The 21,035-nt window shown below is 34.9% G+C and overlaps 1 protein-coding gene across 33 annotated transcripts in view; it reads right to left on the bottom strand.

The window, feature by feature from the left end:
• rap1gapb (RAP1 GTPase activating protein b) overlaps positions 1-21,035 on the bottom strand; it is a 186,213-nt gene that overhangs the window by 81,058 nt on the left and 84,120 nt on the right. For 8 of the 33 annotated variants that reach the window (XM_073954581.1, XM_073954575.1, XM_073954578.1 and 5 more), the window contains exon 1: positions 8,033-8,118. The exons of 18 other annotated variants lie outside the window; for them this stretch is intronic. In XM_073954581.1, coding sequence (XP_073810682.1) covers positions 8,033-8,076 — 44 coding nt within the window. In that variant the 5' untranslated portion in view covers positions 8,077-8,118. Of the gene's footprint in view, positions 1-8,032; positions 8,119-18,739; positions 18,820-21,035 lie in introns of those variants that run through there. 7 more of the 33 variants (XM_073954601.1, XM_073954589.1, XM_073954615.1 and 4 more) reach the window with 1 other exon arrangement.

The following is a 21,035-nucleotide window of genomic DNA, read 5'->3' on the forward strand; positions in this document are numbered from 1 at the left end:
AGGGCTTGAAAACAGCTCAGCGTTCACATGTGCTCTGAATAAGACCTTTCATAAGACCCAAAATGAAAATAGACACAATGCTGAACACAATAAATGTTTTTGCTGAAAAAAACTTGACTTTTTTCACAAAAAAAGATAGTTTTTTTTCACAAATTACTTATTTAAACTGAGCTGAAACATCACAATTCTAACAACTAACAACTTGGTTGTTTTATGTTTAATGCACTTACATTTGCAAGAACAATTAAGTTATTTTAATCAACTTGTGTTAGGACAACATGAAGGAATTCTGTGGAACCCAGCCCTTTTTTTAGTATTGTTAAAGTGCACGCAAAGCGCACTCAAAAAAATGAACTGCTAATACTCTCACCCCAGTGTTAGAAATTGTAGTCCCACTTTAGGTTAGGTGGCCTTTGCTAATATTAACTTACGTTGAAATTAATCATTTGTTACAATGTTCTCCTTGTGTAAATACATGTTTTTACTTTGTACTTATGATTGATTAAATACCTGCATTTAATTACACCTGTAATTTATTTCTGTAATTACCTTTGTAATTACGCTGTTGTCCATCCCTTACACTAGTGTTTCTCAACCACGTTCCTGGAGGACCACTAACACTGCATGTTTTGTTTGTCTGCACTGCAGGTCTTTCAGTCTCTGCTAATGAGTTGAAAACGTGCAGAGCTGCTAGACATCCAGGAACGTGGTTGAGAAACACTGCCTTACACTGTAAAAAAACGCAGGGTTCCACACAATTCCTACATGTTGAGTTAACGTAATCATTTTTACTAATTCAGGTAGATTAAACATAAAACAATTAAGTCCCTCCCCCCCCCCCCCCCCCCAAAAAAAAAAACACAATTATGAATTGTGTTGTTTTAACTCTAGTTAAATAAGTTTGAACAAGCAGCACAAGTCAGAGTGTACACCTTAACCCAGCCTTAAACCTACCCAAACAACCAAACCTGTCCCTAACCCTACCCTTAATTACACCAAGTATGCATCCAAAACCGCATACTTCTATACTACATTATGCTAAAATCAGTATGCAAGCCGAGTAGTATGTCCAAATTCATAAATTTCGAAAATCATTATGTGAGAAGCACCCGGATGACTTACTACTTCCAGCGAGATTCTGAAGTGCGCATCCCATGCATGCTGCACTATACCATGATGCTCCGATAGAGAATTCATAAATGGTAGTGAATCGACACAACTCATGCAGGTACGTCACGTGACCATGAGAAAATGGCAGATGTAGTACGTCCGAATTCCATTCATACTTTTCACATTCATACTGTATAAAACGTATTTTCATAATGGCCAAGTAGTACGTTTGAATTCAAATGCAGTACCTACTGAGTGGTAGGCGGTTTCGGACGCAGCCCAGAAATGTTCTGCAATACATACTTTGTATTTTTGGGGGGGTGCGAGTAAATAATAGTTAAGGCCATCTAATATAAAATAAGACCAAAATGGCACTCTGAATTTCAAATTTACTTTGAAATTGTAGCTTGATAAACTATTCAATTCAATTCAGCTTTATTTGTATAGCGCTTTTACAATGTAGATTGTGTCAAAGCAGCTTCACATAAATGGTCATAGTAACTAGAACAGTGTGGTTCAGGTTTTAGTGTTTAAGTTCAGTTCAGTTCAGAATTAACCCAGCCTTAAACCTACTACAAGGTACTTATCAGGAAAAGTAGCGACTGTCAAACTACACTTCTAAAAAATCACCTAGCTTACTTACAAGTTACTTCCTAAAAGTAGGTAGTTTAATTAAAGCTACTTTTTTCCACAAAGCCATATATTACAGAACATGTAAACAAAAGTTAATTTTAAATAAAAGGTTGATATATTGTACTTAAAACAAATTTGTGCAATACAATTATGATCTTAATGTTTAATGTTTTATTACACATAGGTTTCAAATTTCTCACTGTTAAGAGTCAAGAGATTGAATTTTTAACTGTTAAAATAACATTTAAAAAATAACAGTAATGAGCAATTCCACGAGAAGGTCAACCTTGCCATGAAAAAAATTACGTTTTTACCAAAATAGCAAAACTAAGTTTTTTTGTGTATGCTTGTATTTTACAGGACTGTAAAAATACTCAAAAATGTCAGTGCTTTCAAACTATTATATTTGATTTACCAAAGTCAATTTCACATCTGTCACATCCATAACAGAGATGTCACAACCATAACGAAGCTTTTTTCCTCATTAAGGCAAAAATGTTAAATAAATAAAATGAATCATTTTTGTTCTATAAAAAGTTAACTCTTTGCCCTATGAGCATTATTTCTTTTGGAGTTAAGGCAAAACAGTTTAGGCAAACAGAGAAATCAGATTCTTTAGCATGAACTGCTTTTCGGATTGTTTTTCAAATGAGGTAAAAAAAACAACAACATGCAATTAGATTATTAAAGCAAATAACAATGGTCATACATGTGTGAACGTCTCCATCGCAAAATGTGAAAGATGTCTATAAATAGTAGCTCTTGGATTAATTTTCACAGATCCCCATTCACTCCACTGCAACCCAGTGTGAAATTTCCTGGTTTGAAGCACATTAAGTGAAGAAACTAATCTTCATCAAGTCTCCTCTTAAAATAAACCATGATGAGAGACCATAAAAAACATAATTTCCGCCATTTGGTAAACGTATGCAGCTATCCACGGCTCATCTGCAGTATTTTTCAGTCTAATTTTAAACCGTTTCCTCATTTCAGTCACTAGCCTCTTTTTACACATACAGACCTTTCCGGAAAATTACGGGCAATTTTCCGGAAAGGTCAGTATGTGTGAACAGGCCCTTTTTAAAAATTCTGGTAAATTCGTTCCGGCTATTTTCCGGAAAGAGAAGTTGTAACATTACCAGTAATTTGCCAGAATGCTGCGCTGTGTGAGAAGAAAGATTGACGGAAAGAGCACGTTCACGTCTTCTATCTTCCTTCTTAATACAAACTGTGGAAATAATTATCAATAAAATGCTTATGATAAGCCGTTGTTTGTTTACCTTAAAGCTCTAACGCATGTGCACATAAAGCAGCCGGTGAGCGCCAGCACACACACATATTATGAACATCTCGACATGTGAAAGTGTTTCTCTAAATGTTTTCATCGAAGTTGTTCACAATACTTCTCCATCCACAGAGTTTGTAATGTTGTCAAATGTTTACAAATACAAGTGCAGCCGTTTAGAGCTCATTTCTGGTTAATAATGTCAGAATTTACCGGTATTTTGGAATGGATGTGTGAACGGTCTTTTCCGGAAAAAATCCGTAACATTTGTGCCTGTGCGAACAGCACTTTTTTTAAATCTACCGGTAAAGACGTTCCGGACATTTTCAGGATATTTACCAGTATCACTGTGTGAAAGGGGCTACAGTTGGAGTAACTGAAGTGTACATCACTCTGGACTGTTTGCCAAGGCTATAAATTAAAGGTAATGTAAATAATGTTTAGTTATTTGCACAGGCTGATGGTTTAACTTGAGAGGATCTTAATGTATCATTAGGAGCCAGAGGTATTCATTTTGTTTTGCTTAAATATGTTTTTTGGACTCTCAAAGTGCTGATACTGTAGCTGTTGACTCGCATTGTAAGAATTACCAAGAACCACAGTTTTAGTTAAAGAACTTATTTAATGCACTAGAAAAAGTCATAAACAGCAAATGTTCATTTTTGGTGTAAACTCTCCCTTTAAATTAAAATCAAGTTTTATAGATGTTAGTCTCAGTATTCTAATCTAATCAAGTTTGCAATGAAACAGTGACAAAATTCGCATTAGGAAGATATAAACAGCTTGCAGTTTGTCACTTATGTCTAAATACTATTTTTTTGACATCACTTCATACCTCAGTCTCTTAGCAAATCTTCTGACCAATTAAATGCTCTCTAGCATCTGACATGCCCCGCCCCCCCTACAAGGCACTTCCTATTTGCTCTTCATTTTCATTTGATGTGGTTCATCTCAACCTCTCTCACTAACAGAGTTGTGATAAAAACAAATGCTGTTGGCTGTTTTTTTAAAGGGGGAGGAGCTACTATATGACCCACCCTGTCTTTGGGCCCTGTCATACATCCAGCGCAATAAGGCGCAAGACGTGTTTGGTGCAATTTGTTGCTATTTTCAGACCAGTGCATCCCTAATTTTCAGGTTTTGTGTCACCTTGTTTAAATAGCAAATCCATTTGCGCTACTTTGTGGACTCATGGGTGTGCCGGTCTATAAAGTAGGGGAGTTAAAGCACATTTTTGGTTTTACTATTAGTAGTATTATTTATTATATCTACATTTATATTTGTTTTAATAAAAAAAGTTTAGATTTGTCCATCTGTTGGGTTTTAGAGACGTTTGCATTACCATATAAGGCATAAGACCAGGACATGTGTTTATATATTACTCAGTTTTTTGAGCACACTTTGTTATTATTGTTCATTAATTCGTTTGCTAGAAATTAGCACTGAATTTAGAAATAGTTTTGAAACAAATCTTTGCATTTAACAAACAAAATTAATTAGGTAGACTAATGTATGTCTTTAGTGGAGTGCACAGTTTTCTTACTCCACGGAAGTAAAGAAGTAAAATAAAGAGTAAAACTAAAGTAAAGAGAAGGTAAAGAGGCCGAATGTAGGAGGATCATTCTTTATCCTTGCGCTGCAGATGGTGTGTTTAAGTGTTTGCTCACAAGTGTAGCGTTCAGTTTTTCCATCTTACAAAGTCCACCTTGTAAATAGCAAATGCGCCATGGCATGACACAACTGACTCTTAAAGGGAATGGGAGACGAGTCTCTGATTGGTTAAATGTTATACTCAAAACACACCTATAACTTATTAAGAGAATAAGCACAACCCTGTTAGATCATGCGCTGCGGTGCAGAGTATATTTTTTCATTCTTAAAAAAGTGGATGCGGACATGTCTTAAAGGCTTTTGCGCCATGCGCTTTAGACTTTGTGCCTAGATCCTTAAAATTGAGCCCATTATGTTTCAGCACATTTCAAAGCACAGCTGTCATTTTATTTCTTGCCACTAGGTGGTTCTTTAAAATACTCTATAAAAAAACCAATGTGGACCATTAGGAGTGAACTGAGGCAAGTGTTCCACATGTATAATGCTGAAAAGTCCAAACAACAATCAATAGCCTTAACCAAATCTTTAAACAAAAGAGTGAGACCCAAACTAGCAGTCTTCCAGCCAGAAGAGTCAGGATATGTGCTGTAAATGTCAGATCTCTGCAGGGTTTGAGCCGTCAGTCACACCACTGACTCTTCCTGCAAGTGTGTCAACAAAACCAATTAACAAACTTCAGGTGGAGCACACGGAGTAACTAATATTTTCATTACCTCGAAGGAAAAGACAAACAATGATCACTCACTTACTGTTTGAGCAGATTTAGGCCTAATTTGATTCATTAAAATATAATTTTGGCAACAGTAGCACGTTACATTTACACTTCTATGCTTAAATGTTGCTTAAAGATCAGGGAGATTCAAAGTTTTAATTGAACTAAAAACTTGTATAAGGTCCTTACCTTTAAACGGCTTATACAGATATATATTTCTGACCCTTTCTTAGTAAAAATGCAGATCATCATCTAATAAAGGCATTTCAAATTTTTTATTTTCAAGATAAAATTAAAAAGGGAATCAAATCAGCCTCATTTTACTATGACTGAGATACTATTATAATATTTATTTATGAATTGCTTTATGAATGTCTGCACCTACCCCAACCCTAATCCCTCTCTCTTGGAGGTCACCCAACCCACCTGCGGTGTAATCCCTCCCACTTGATGATCTCCGCGCTGCAGCGACATCTACTTGCAATTTCCAGCATATCTTTTACACAGGGAATGCCATTCCAGCTGGAACCCAGTACTGGGAAACATCCATACACACTCTACATGCATTTATACCAAAAAAAAAATTATATATATATATATATATATATATATATATATATATATATATATATATATATATATATATATATATATATATATATAATATATATATATATATATATATATATATATATATATATATATAACAGTGCTTATCAGTTAATTTTTTTTTTCAAGCAACAAAATTACTTTAATCCTGAGACAAAAGGTATATAAATAAAGCGCAATCTAGAAGTGTTAATGGTATTTTTTTTTTTCATTTCAATGTATTTTAGTATTTATTTCAGTGCATTAAATTTATCTAAATGGAAACACATTTTATTGTAATGTAAATTATCATTCAATTAACAAAAAAAAAAATGCACATTTGTTTGTTCATATTTAGTTTAGTAACTTACAGTAACCCTGCTGTCTATCTAACAAACACTAGCACATGACTTTAGGAGTAAATACTGGAGTCTGTGGAAAAGAGGCCTGGAGTATATACAGCAGCACCCCATAGGGGACCAGTGTGTGTTTGTACCATAGACTCTATAATAAGTATTTTGTATCAGCATGTGTCAGTAAACACACAGGATCAAACAGAACCAGTTCATATTGCTTGTGCAATCCAAAATACAAACCAGTTAAACTTGATGATGTAGGTAAAATGCCAAACAACAAAAAGGCGTGCATGCACAGATGGATCACAGCGTTTCCTATCATTAAGCTTGATCTTTTTTCCATGACCTGTGGTTTCAATGCAAACGTGATCAAAACAACAAAAAGTTTAGGAAATAGAGCAAGATCAATTTTACTATTGACTATACAACTTGTGTGGTTTTCATCCATCTTTGTTTTGGTGAAGAAACACACCTGAGTTGATTTCATTTTACTGTCATGAAACTCTCAACCGAGCAGGCCTGACAACTCTGTGTCAACTGACAAAACATGCAGTATTTCATAAAATACATATATATAAGTAATTTTAGTAAAAAAAAAACACCTGAAAATATGAATAATAAAGATGATAATAATAATAATAATAATAATAATAATAATAATAATAATAATAATATTATTATTAATAATAATAGTAATAGTAATGCAATATTATTACAATAAATTAATTTAAAAAGTGTTTGAAAATAGAAATAAATGACAGAGAAGCAGTTTACACCCAGAAATTGCTAGTAAATTTCCCCATAATCACAACAAATCTCCAAAATATCTAAATAAAAATTTTTTAAAAAATGAACAGAAGTAAAAAATAAATAAATAAATAAATAAACTTGATTTTTCTGAATTTAGTGTTTAGTTTTCATTTTCGGCTTTGCTGAATAAACTACTTTAGACTTTACTTTATTTCTTTAAAATTTAGGTCACTTAGAGGTCATTTAGAGATATTCTCTGCATTAAGTAGCTAAAGGCTGTTATTTGTTCAAATCTGCTTAATTTCCACTCAAGAAATAACTTTAGAAATCAATGTTTGGTGGAATAACCCTGATTTTCAATTAAAACATATTAAAACATTTGTTATTCCTGTCATTTCATGAAAAATAGCTTTAAATGACTATTTAATTTGAAAGAAATTTGATTAGACCTTTATAGAATTATTTTATTTGAACCCATATAATACAATACCGCATAATAATATAAAACAATAACCGACTGTATACAAAAAGTTGTGTACGAATTACAACCTCACTGCTCGAAAACTCAGCATACAGCATATATCTTAGCATACATAAGCATGATACTATTCAACAGCCATACAAAAAAGTAATCAGCTTATGGAAACATACATTAACCAATCAGAATCAAGCTTGGCGCAATGTCACAGTATAAACACTGATTAAAGACATCATGTTTGCTGATAACACCGAATGTACAGCTGCTGTAGCTACATACAAAAAGTTCAATACATCAACAGAATAACTTAAAATCAAAATGAGATAAGATATACATAGAAATATACAAAATAGCATCTAAAAAAGCCTCCAGCAGTCCGTGATTATTAACTACAATAGCACATCAGCAACAACATGCTTATTTACAGAGCAAATCAGAAAGGAAAGCCTCCCTAATCTGTCCTTGTTTCACTCACGTGTCCCTCACAAATACACAAGAGTGTTTCTTACCCCCCATATGCTCCAAAAGTGAAGCTCCTCTTCCTGTGAGACATGCTTGGTTTTTTCCCCTGTTAACCTCCTTCTGCTCTGTCTGCGTCTGCTTTTGACAGTGGGTACTTGTTTTGTGTCTCTGTCTCAACGTGTCCCTCCTTCTCTTCCCACCCCTCCTCTCTTTCCTCTCTTTCACTACCTGAGACGGCGGAGGATTCGCAGACAGCAGGTGCATGCTTTTCAAATCAGTTCTTTATTTGGAGACGCACATATGGTTTCATGACACATGGATGTCCAAGTTAATGGAAAGAAAAGGAAAATGATCAAAATTAGACGCAAGATTTGGTTTGGCTTGAATTGGGGGATTCAATTTTGAGAATTTTGTAGACATTTGTGAGTGCTAGGCTGTAGAGTTGACGTGTGTGGCAAGTCGTGGCAAGTACAGAAAAATATGTCGTAATAATCTGTATTCAAAGCCCTAAAATAAAACATAACAATAATATAACAATTAAATTCTAACCGAAATTAAACAAAAGAATAAAAGAAGACTTTCCCCAGAAAAAAATATATATTATCAGACATACTGTGAAAATGTCCTTGCTCTGTTAAACATCATTTGGGAAATATTTGAAAACGATAGGTTAACTAGGCAGATTAGGATAATTAGGAAAGTTATTGTATAATGGTGTTTTTTTTCTGTAGACTATCGGAAAAAACACATAGCTTAAAGGGGATAATAATTTTGTCCTTAAAATGGTTTTTGAAAAATTAAAAACTGCTTGTATTCTGGCCGAAAAAAAACAAATAAGACTTTCTCTGGAAGAAAAATATTATCAAATATACTTTGAAAATGTCCTTGCTGTTAAACATCATTTGGGAAACATTTAAAAAAAGAAAGAAAATTCAAAGGGGGCTAATAATTCTGACTTCATACTGTTTATATACGCACACATACCAGTGCCTCCCAAAGGTCTGAAATATACTTGCGGTGAAACAATCTAATAAAGCAATAAACAAAACATAACTTTAACAGTATTTATTATAACACTGTTATACACAGTTTCTTTTCAATGGGTTAAAGACTGAGAAATCCACAATTTTTCTAACTTTTACGCTATTCAGGAGCCATGTGCACAGAGTGACAGATAAAATCTGCTTCTCTCTCTCTTTCAAGCTTAAATTAAATCTTTAGATATGTGTATAAAATAGCCATGTATTATCATCATCAAATTAATAAAATAATCAGCAATTAAGAAATAAATGACAAAAAAAAGAATAAAAACAGACAATATCTCTAAAGATTATCATAATTGCAAGATCAAGGCAAATGCGTTGATTAACCAATAATAATGGTTTACATATATTTTGCAACCAGTTTAGACCAGTCAATTTGTCCTCTTTGAGTATATAGTAATGTTATTCAGAGTCATTTACATTTTAAAAAAAAATATTTAATGAATTGTTTAATTTTATTTTTCCTTGCTCTCAGTCAGTTGCGAAGTCAAGCGAAAGTAAGCTTAAGTTAAAAGGTAATGCAAAAACACCAACGAGCTTTATAAAGCGAAAGCAAAGTAAAATGTATGCATGGGAAGCACTGCATACATACAGTATTAATATTTAATATTTATTATGAAATATTTTTTTAAATAATACATATAAAACAGTTGAAGACAAAATTATTTGCCTTCCTGTGATTTGTTTTCTTTTTCGAATATTTCCCAAATTATGTTTAACAGAGCAAGGAATTTATAAATAATAATAATTATTATTATTATAATTATAATTATAATAATTAGATCTGGTTTATCTATCTAAAAATAGATTGAAAACACGTGTGAATAAAACATTCATAATAATTTATATACATAGAAGTCAACAGATGAAGTGGATCAAAACCTTTTATTAAAAGTTGTCCTAAAACAACATCCATTCTTGTCTTAGCACATTTTTCACAAACTGTTTATATCCGCATTTAATGTTGACAACTATATTTTCTTGGAATGTTGACATAAGTGTTGGCACTGGGCAGTGTAATATTAAAAGAACAAAATCGTATTGTTTTTCATGTTTAATTTAGGTCATTTAGGGGATTCTCCATCCAAAATCCCCATTCAGATAATTTCATTTATGTTGCGCATATATTTATAAATAAAATCAGCCACAAGCACTTATTTTTGAACTGAAATATGTCAGAAGCAACATGACAAACTACTGTAAGCAGGCAAGGAAGGAAGAATGCTTAATCTTTGCCATTATATATTTTTTATCAAACATGTTTATAACATTTTGTGCAGATACATCATATTATACATACAAAAATAAGTAACACACCACCGAATAAAAAAATGACCATATGTAGTAATTACATAATAATTTGTCATAAATAAATAAAAGGTTAAAGTCTAAGTTAAAGGCTAATTTGGCTTAAAAGGAACTCAGAACGGCGCTGTTTGAGGATTTGGAGTGGCTGATATGTTTACATTACATTACGTTAATTTAGCAGATGATTTTGTCCTAAGCAACTCACAATTGAAAAACGATTCAAAAAAAGGAGGTAATAAAAACAAGAAATGCCATTTATACAAAGATAATTTTATAAAGCTATATACAAAGTTAAAAGTTTTTTTTTTTTTAAGTATCTAATATTTTACACCAATTCTTCACCGTCGGCTTCATTAAAATAAATGTAATGATACAGACTTATACTAATCCTTGCACTACCAAGATCCTCATAGCAAGGTCAACGTATACTTAAACCATTATCATTCAGTGTAACTAATACATTTGTGCAGTTTTTGCATACTTAAATGTCTCTAAATTATATTTTTAACCCAGTGTTTTAGTATTTATGCATTCATTAATAAACTAGATATGGTAATGCGTTACTGGTCATTTAACAAACTAAAGTTGTTTGTTTTCCTTTGCTTACCAAAACCAAGAAGTATGTTCATATTAGCCCAGTTATGTCCACATTATTTTTGAAAATCACACAGTATTTAACTGTAATATGATCTGCATTTTACAGTAGGACAGTTTTAAAGTTGCACTGTTAAATTTACTGTATATTTTACAGTAAATATATACAATCATTTATTCATTAATTCATTTATTAATTTTCCTATGGCTTAGTCTCTGATTTAGCAGAGGTCGCCACGGTGGAATGAACCACCAACTATCCCAGCATATGTTTTACGCAGCGGATGCCCTTCCAGCTGCAACCCAGTGCTGGGAAACCACTATACACTCTCACATTCACACGCACTCATACACTACGGCCAATTTAGTTTACCAATTCAACTATGCCACATGTCTTTGGACTGTGGGGAAAACCAGAGCACCCAGAGGAATCATACGCCAACACGGAGAACATGCAAACTCCACACAGTAATGCCAACTGACTCAGCCGGGTCTCGAACCAGTGACCTTCTTGCTGTGAGGCGACAGTGCTAAACGCTAAGCCACCGTGCCACATTAAGATATACAAAACTGTAAATAGTGCAAGATAATGTGTGCTATAAATATAAATACAGTACTCTTGCGGATTATCAGTAAATTACTGTAGATTCTACATGAAATTGTTTATGTTGTTACATCACATCGTTACATCACATTTTTAATTCAATCCACTTTGCATCATGTCTAACAGCACCCTTCAGTTATGACTGAAGTTACTGTGTGTACAAACTAAATTAAAAAACAGAAAAAAACTCTGATTTTATGGTCATATTAGACGTACAAACAAAATGAGTAGGTACAAACAGAAATTCATTCATTAATTTTCCTTTGGCTTAGTCCCTTATCTATCAGGGGTCACCATAGCGGAATGACGAAATTAATCGCCAACTATGCTGGTATATGTTTTACACAGTGGATGCCCTTCCAGCCGCAACCCAGTACTCGGAAACACCCAAACACTCTTTCATTTACACATACAGTACACTACAACCAATTTTGTTTAATCAATTCAACTATAGCGCATGTTTTTGGACTGGGGGAAACTGGAGCACTCTGAGGAAACCCACACCAACACAGGGAGAACATGTAAACTCCAAACAGGGACTCAAACCAGCAACCTTCTTGCTGTGAGGCAGCATTGCTAACCACTGAGCCGTCGTGCTGCCTAAAGATATACAAATAGAGCAAGATAAATAGTGCTGTAAATGTAAATACAGTACTCTTGCTGATTTATAGTAAGTTACTGACGAACTGCTGCCAGTAGGTTACTGTAGATTTTACAGAAAATGTTTAACAGTGTTGTTAAAAGCATCTTCACATAATTTCCCCCCGAAAATTCTGTCCACTTTGCATCATGCCTAACAGCACTCTTCAATTGTGACTGTAAACAAACTTCATTAAAAAGCAGACCTCTATTTTTATGGTCAAATTAAATTTTATGTACGAACAGAAATAAAAACTACAAATTGAAATGGTCTGCATGATGCTCAACAATGAGTATGAGCCTCTAACATAATAAATAAACTCCTACTGGTGCAAATATAATGATTTTTGGTCAGCTTGAAGTATATTACATTCAATTCATTCACACCAAGCATCCTAAAACTTTTCCAATTAGAACTTAATCAAGAACCGGCTGCACTTTGACACTCAGACACACACTTTAAAAAAACATTTTCTCAGGCAAGCCTTTCAAAGACAAACACAGATAACCTTTGGTAACCTCGGGCTAAAATAAATGGATGTTTACTGTATGGAAACATTGGCAACAGCACAATTTTCATCTCATATGGGCTGATGGAGAGCTCAGTGTAAGTAAACATTTGCTCTCTCGCTTCTCTTCCTCTCAATCAGTTGTTGACATTAGTTGTTAAACAGTGATTTTAATATTTTATGTAATTTAATAGTAGCATGGCTGTTAGTACGGTAACAACCCATTACTCTTTTATAGCTCATTAAACTTTTATCCCAGTTATATTTTACTGAAGTCTGAAATCCTACTCATAATACTCCTTAGGAAAACTGGAAAAAACAGTTAAGCTACAGTAGGAAGTATTACACTTAGGTTGTGAACAGTCACAAAAAGACAATAGAGATCTGAAAGCTTTTGCAGACACAACCCTAAAATGACTCTAAAACAATCTAAAGTGACTCACGGGGACATTTAAAATCAATTCAATAAAAGAGATTACTTTATAGTTTGCGAATCTGTTACTGTCCTGATCTGACAGGCGGGCAGCGTCTGTTCTCAATGGTGCAGGACATTTCATAATCGCTTTGAAATGTCATGTCATGTCATGAGGTTGAACTGTCTGAGACCAAACCATATGGCCATTTTTCCCTTCACAGTTAATGCTAAAGAGGACCATTCATTTTTTATAGGCAAATCATTACAGAGCGCCCCATTTACCATTCACTCAGGTTTCATGAAACAACATCAGTAGGTCAAATCTAATGATATCGGGGTTGATATGGTATGACAAATATTTTGAGTATATTATAACATGAAATTACATTAAATAATTCTGAAAAGAAAAAAGTATGGTATGGGCTTGTGTCAGTGCCTTTGCAAAGGTAACTTGCACTTCTGTGATGGCACCATTAATGCTGAAAAGCACAGAGATTTTGAAGCACAATATGCTGCCCTCTTTTCCAGGGACGCCCATGCATTTTTAACAAGACTATGCAAAACCACATTCTGCACACATTACAAAGTCCTGGCAGTGAAGGGGATTTAGGTACTTGAATGGCCTGCCTGTAGTCCCGACTTGTCTCCAATAAAGAATGTGGCGTGCATTCTGAAGCGCAAAATGCAACAACGAATATCCTGTACTGTTGCCCACCTTAAAGCCTTGTTCACACTACAAGCGACTTGCAGCGGCAAAGCGACAAGCAACCGTTCATTTCAATGGAGAGTGAGCGACTTCCAGCGAGCTCCATCTATGCTAGCGACAGCAACTGTTGGCGACCAGGTCGGCGTGTCGAGTGACGCAACAAAGTTGTGAATCTTTCAACTTTATGCAAATTAAGAGCAATTTTCTTGAGTCACAGTGCTCATGTGATCTTCTCTCTGCTTGCTCAGAGGCCGGTTGTATTCTCCATGCTGTAGACCTACACAGACTTGCGTTTACAACAGTTTTTGAGTTTACAATTTTGCCAAAATTGAAATGTGTTTATTTAGAAAAAAACAACACAAATCATGAGCAACACATTAAATAATGCTTGTTGTTTTGACTGCAATATATTTAACTGTCGTAATAAATTTAGAAATCACTATTATTTGCATTTTCAATCCCAACTGTTTCTATATAAACAAATTTGACATTAGGAAATATATTATTGTACAATTATGTAAGAGTTCACACTTAGCTGATGTTTGATTATAAAGCTTGTTTGGCATGCTGTTCCGGGAGAGAGCACTGAGCTCATAAGATCCTCGAGCCAGGGCTTCCTCCCTTTGCAGGGCAAGAGGGGAGTTTGAGCTCAGGTAGATCTCGAAACTGACCCGCTGTAGTAGCTAATGAACAGATAGTGATTGCTCTTTAGAGATAACAACATATTAGGAGCACGCAGATGTATGAGAACATGTAAACTCCGCACAGAAATGTTGACTGGCTTGCTGTGAGGCAACTGGGCTAACCACTAGGCCATCGTGTCACCCATCTAGGAAAGGAGGAGGAGTAGGGGTAAAAGGGGGGATTCTTCAAAACGAAGATGGCTGTGATATGGAACTTAGGGTATTTATAGTGACTGGTGATTGGTGAATCCTGAATTGGCTAATGCATGACCAGCTGTGTTCTATCATGAGCATGTGATCCTCTTGAAATTAGTTCATAAATACACTTCACTTAAAATTGTTAAGGGTGCGAACTGAAACCAAGCACAATACGCCATTTTTAATCATTTGATGGCAATGTTCTCAGTAAAGATTTCAGAAATGTATAAACAGATAAAGCACTCTATACATAATGCATCCATTGAGTAATTTATTACCTGATATAAAGAGATACGCCCTCTCTTTGTGTCCTTATAGAGGAATCATGAGGGTAGAAACAGGACTATTTACTCTGCATGGTTAATCTTTGAACAGATGATACGAGAAGGGCACCGGGAGATTAATTAGTCTATAACGGTCCCTGTCATACACACACACACATGCACTCACACACAAACTCCTCTATAAAAGCAGGTCAAGAAAAAGTCAAAAGCAGTTACAAGAAAAACTGGCAATGTCCTTTAACAGTTCAGACACATACATGCTTAGTGATAGCAGAATAAATCTCTGACAAGTAAATTAAATTTAAGATGACTTTACGTTCCCTTGCCACATTAACATAGAATGCATCAACTCATCTGAATTAAGTTAGCATTTTCTTTAATAGGGTCTAAATTAAACCTATGGACTGAACGTGGTTTCTGCTAAAGGAAGCAGGTTCACTGAAATCCGACCAGGACACAAAGTTTCCTGAAAAACTTTAAAAGTTAATGAAAAAAGTGGTAGAAAGGGATTTGGATAAGCACTGCCACCATGTGGCCCATTATTCAACAAACAAAACTACATTACCACAAATAAATCTTACTATATTAATTATTAATCAGTTCAACTAATAATAATTATAATTTTTATTAGCTAAAATTGAAATATAAAAGGTAACACTTTATGGTATGGTGTCTTTATTACATGTTAAACCAACCCCAAAATATAAGTGTAATGTATTACAATTACCAAGTAGATAAATAAATATACCAGGGGTCTCAAATTTAAATTGACGGGGGGCCATTTCAGTGACTGACAATTCATAGGAGGGCCGTTTTAACATTCAAGCACAAGAAAAAAGTAGACACCTGACATAAATGATGCATCTTAGGACAACAGACATGACGTGTATATTTCAAGCAATACCTGTCACCAGTGATAATGCATATCAGCACTTTATCGTGTCACACATCAGCTGCTGAAATATATCTCTGGTTGTTGTGTGTATGGCCGAGCATTAGACACACACTCAGTCATTCTTTCACAGAGTATATGCAGTCAAAACTCTATAGCTTTTGTATACATTTTTTTACGCAAATCTTAATAAGCATATGAGAAATCTATTAAAAGAGACCATTTGAATATAATATTAGCAAAATTTTCATATTTGTTGCACCACCAGCAACGTGTAAGCCATGAAGAAGTGTTTGTACAACAAAATTCAAGTGGGAACAAACTGATAATCGAACAGTCCTTGATTATTTACAAAAATAGAGCATTGGTAAAAATAGAACAAATATTTTAATGTTTAAACGGGCATATATTTTAATGCTTAAATCAGCCAAAGAATAAAACCACATGTGTGTTACTCTTAATTATAAACTGAGAAATGAAAGTAAAACTAGTCTGAATACAGTACTTTAAATTCTGACTATAAGTGGCGGGTCAAAACAATAAGTGGCTAGACACGACTGCACAACAAGGAAAGGGGTTCAAAATATATATATATATGTTTTGGAGGGCCGAATCTTGTTATATTTTTGATGTCAGTTGCGAGCCGGAGGGAGGAAAGGGCGGCCAATAAATGGCAGTTTGAGACCCTTGGAATACACTGAAACAAAGGAAATCCTCAAATGGATGATCAAATACAATTTCATATACAAAAATATTTATCACAATAAAAAGCAAACCAGACTATTTAAACAGAATAGGCAATATTCCAAAATAGTGCCCAAAACACACTTACTCCCAATTGCTTGTTTCACCTTTAATAACAGCAAATTAGTATGTCACACACACTAAAATCTGAGATTCATGCACAAAGGCAAATTGTTCGCACAAATTCTCTTTTAAAAGGCACCCCTTTGACCCCTTTTTCGAAATTTAAGATAAGCCTTTTGTGTCTCCAGAATGTGTCTGTAAGGTTTCAGCTCAAAACATCCATCAGAGAAGTTTTCTCTCCCTGCAACACACTTCTTTTGACATTTACAGATTGGAAATTATGTAAGCCACGCAATACCCAATTTTGAATCTCTGCCAGCTGAAAGAAAGGGTTACAGGCTACTATTGGGCTCACCTGATTCCAAACATTTGATTTCAGATTTTGTATATATGTTTTCTCAAGAACTGAGCTTCTCTACGATTCATTTGAAGAATGCTTGGGAATAGGAACTTGGTATACAGATTGAGACTAATACATGGCAGGAAAGCCTCAGCAGAATTTGATCTTGTTCTTAATTCCAGGCAGCGGTGAATTCAATTTAAACTAATGCATAGACTGCACTACTCAAATTCTAAATTACACCGATTTTCTTCCTACCATTTCCCCTACATGTGATCAGTAAGTCTGCTGAAGGCTCCCTGACCCACTTCTTTTGGACGTGTCCAAAACTTTATGATTTCTGGTGTGACTAATTTAAATGGTTTTCCGATATGTATGGTTTTACATACCTTTATACCCGACACAGAAATTGCTATATTATACTAGTACTATTCTATTCTAGTTCTCTGCTGAATCATAATGTGTCCATACAAAGCACCATAATTTATGGAATGATTATTGCTAAGAGTGTCATTCTAAAACTGTGGAAATCAGATTCTGTTCCTCAATTTAAGACATGGTTAACTTAACTCACTCAAATATTGCACAAGGAAAGAGTCTATTATGAAGTTATTGATAATCTTGCTAAGTTTTACAATATATGTTGACCTCTTCTTAATCACCTGGACCAATATACTGCAGATTCTGAACAGCAATGTAATGCCTAAAATTCTTCTTAGTATTTTTATTGAAACCATTTATATGCCCTAATTGTTTTTTTAATAATAACTTAATTTTTTTATCTATTTTTCTTTATTTTAATGATTATTACTGTTATTTTCTTTGTTATAATGCTTGTTCCTTGTATTTTCATTATTGTTTTGTTGTTTGGTAATTATTGAAAAATGTAAAACTAATAAAAGCATTTCTTAGAAAAAAAAATTATCCATCAAAATTTTTATTATACCTTTCAGAATATTTGGATTTTCTGCGCTGAACACAAAGTAGCTGTTGTTGCCAGTGCCTTTAATGCGAGTTCTCCCCAGCCACTGTTTCCACGTGCCTATCAGAGTGTACCTCAATCTCAGGCTGCATCAGATAAACAGCACAGTGACAGACATGAAGAAAGCAGATCTCATGTAACGTGTGTGAGAAATACTACAGTAAGAACTTTGCCAATGATTATTTTATGCATTTGTTGTGGAGTTAATTCAAGTCTTTCTGCAACAATGAGTCACACACAATGTCATTACAAAGTTGTAATCCCAGTTGCTTTGCACACGTCCTGTCTTGATATGATTATACGAGTTTTTCAATCAATTCGGTGTGCGGGCGAAAATGCACTCCTACATTGCGTTGCAGTGGGTCTCAATGGGAGGGGATCTGGATCCTATTTGAATTTCAGGAAATTAAAAAAAGAGACTTACTGTGCTTTTATCACCCCAATATGACTGTGGACACACTATACCCACACACAGTTCTGTCCAAACAGCTTACAAAAGACAATTTTCACCATAGTTGCCCTTTAAGCAAGAGAAATCTGCTTGTTTTAAAAAAGTAACTTCCATGTGAGCTGTGATTCAAGCATCGCTACACTACTAAAAAAAAAGCTTTTTTATGTCTACTCCAGTAAAATCGCACCTTTCCGTTAAAGCACACACTTCAGGGCAGAGCTGTTAATGTTAGCAAGAGAATATTTGCTGAATGAGCTTTTATGACAGTCTACCCTCAGCTCAATGTCAGGTGTGGTTACCTGGCAACACGTATCGCCGTCTGCTACCAGATACAATGCTGTCTATTGTCCCTTTCAACACTCTGGACAGCAATGGACATCTGAGGACACAAACACACAGTCACATGCAAAAACACCGGTGTGTGTCTTTCTTTTCACAGAACATGTTATTTACTGAGAGTAGCCTGAATGACAACAGCATGTGTTCACTACAGCAACACGTCAATTTACAGCTGCGATCTGCTGGGAAGACGACAAGTTCAGGCCGAGCGCTTATAGGAAAGACAGGAGTGTGACGGGGAAACGCTTGTTTTTTACCTTGGCCAATCAAATAACCTCAGTCTGAGCAAGGTTTCATTCTCTGGTAACTTCCGATGACAGAAATTTACCAAAGTGACATAGTTATTTGAAACAATATATGTTTGTTTCTTTGTTTGTTCGCTTGCTTTATTAATATAGCACATTTAAAAACAAATGTTGGGCAAAGTGCTTTACAAATCAACCAACACACAAAATCTATACTTGTACATGTAAAAAAAAACTAAATTTACTTTAAGAAATCACAACTAACCATATGATTTTGTTAGCTCACATTGCTAGTTGTGGGGTGAACAATTCATCTGTGCATGCCATTAAGAATAAAAAAGGGTAATCTTTGTAATCTTTAATTAAAATCTGAAACTGCACTTCCTGTTTGTTTTTAGTTAAATTATCAGAATATGTAATTTTGGGGTATTGGGTGTGGTTTACATACTTAACCATGCTGATTCAACTGTCAGTTTTGACAACAAACAGAAATGGTGGGGAGGAGGAGGAAGACACTGTTAGGTGGGAATAACTCTTGAAACCCATTTCCGGATTTTTCTGACTGAAATGCCTACTTTACTACACCCAATCAGCTCGCAGTAGAGAAAACAAGCAACGCCCACTGTTTGCTCATGTTTCTGTAGGAACTGCTTCACAAGTTCATTGGGATTTTAATGGCCCATTTCCACTGACTGGCACAGTTTGGTACGATATGGCTCGGTAAGAGTCACCTTTATCAGGCTTGCTTTTTCACTGCCTTGAGTGAGTGTGGTGTACGACAGAAAGTATCAGTCGACATCATTCTCGCTTGAGGAAATCTCGCTCAAAGTAAAGCTTTACATGTTGTTCACATTTCACAGGAGAAGCACTTCTCACAAAATAAATACTTTACACACATAGATATTGTGCAAAAATGTTCATTACTAACTTTCTATGAACATGATTTGATTATAACTGCAGATTAATGACAGGGTGAAATAGCCTACTGCAATGTTTGCTATTATATAAAATGAATAAATAAATGCAACATTTTTTAGACGGCCTCAAAAAACAAAAACAGGACACAGCAGATTTTCTTTTTCTTGGCTTTGTGGCTGTACATCAAGAAGGTTTATTTGAGCTTGGATCAACCATGGCTCGTTATTATACCCATGTAGTATTACGGTGTAATGTCTTGTTGTTTACTTAAAAATGACTGTTTCTTTGTGTTCATTCTCTGCTTGTTTGTGTGTGTGTGTGTGTGTGTGTGTGTGTGTGTGTGTGTGTGTGTGTGTGTGTGTGTGTGTGCATGTGTGTGTGTGTGTGTGTATTACGTTTCTCTGTAAACCAATAGTGTTGAGCTGCGCATCTAGCTCCTCTTTTTGGTAACATTTTGTCGTTCTTAGGTACCCTTTACAAAGGGTACTCAAAAAGGGGTATGTTACTGTTCGCTTTTAGTTACCTTTTGACAGTGGAAACGGCCATAAAAGCATACCGAACCGAACTGTACCGTACCGTAACACTCAGAGGAAACAGGCCATAAAAGCACCAAGGGAAGAGCATGGCCTGATATATAAAGGCTAATCATTCCACAGACAAGAGGCTCCAACAAAAATAGAGCCCTAGTTTCTTTTGATTTTAATTGAGACTTGGGAACAAATAGCTGAAATTGTTGTGCTGACTAAAGACGCCCGATGAAGTATACCAGAGAAAATGTTCACCAATGTAAGTAGGTGCCAGACCATTCAAACCTTTAAAAACAAACAACAACTTGTACTGAACCCTAAATTTCACTTGGAGCCAGTGAAGAGATGAAAAAAACTGGTAAAATGCTAGCAAATTTTTAGTCCCAGTTAAAAGCCTAGCAGTTGCATTTTGAACCAGCTGCAGGTGTACAATTAAAGCATGAAAAACTCCTGATTAATGAGAATGGCAATAGTCCAATCTGGACATAACAAAAACATTAATGATGGTTTCCAAATCAGACAGAAAAGGCTTCAGTTTAGCAACCTGGACAACAGAGATCTAGTCT

Source organism: Danio rerio, chromosome 6, assembly GCF_049306965.1.
Source record: "Danio rerio strain Tuebingen ecotype United States chromosome 6, GRCz12tu, whole genome shotgun sequence".
Lineage (NCBI taxonomy): Eukaryota > Metazoa > Chordata > Actinopteri > Cypriniformes > Danionidae > Danio > Danio rerio.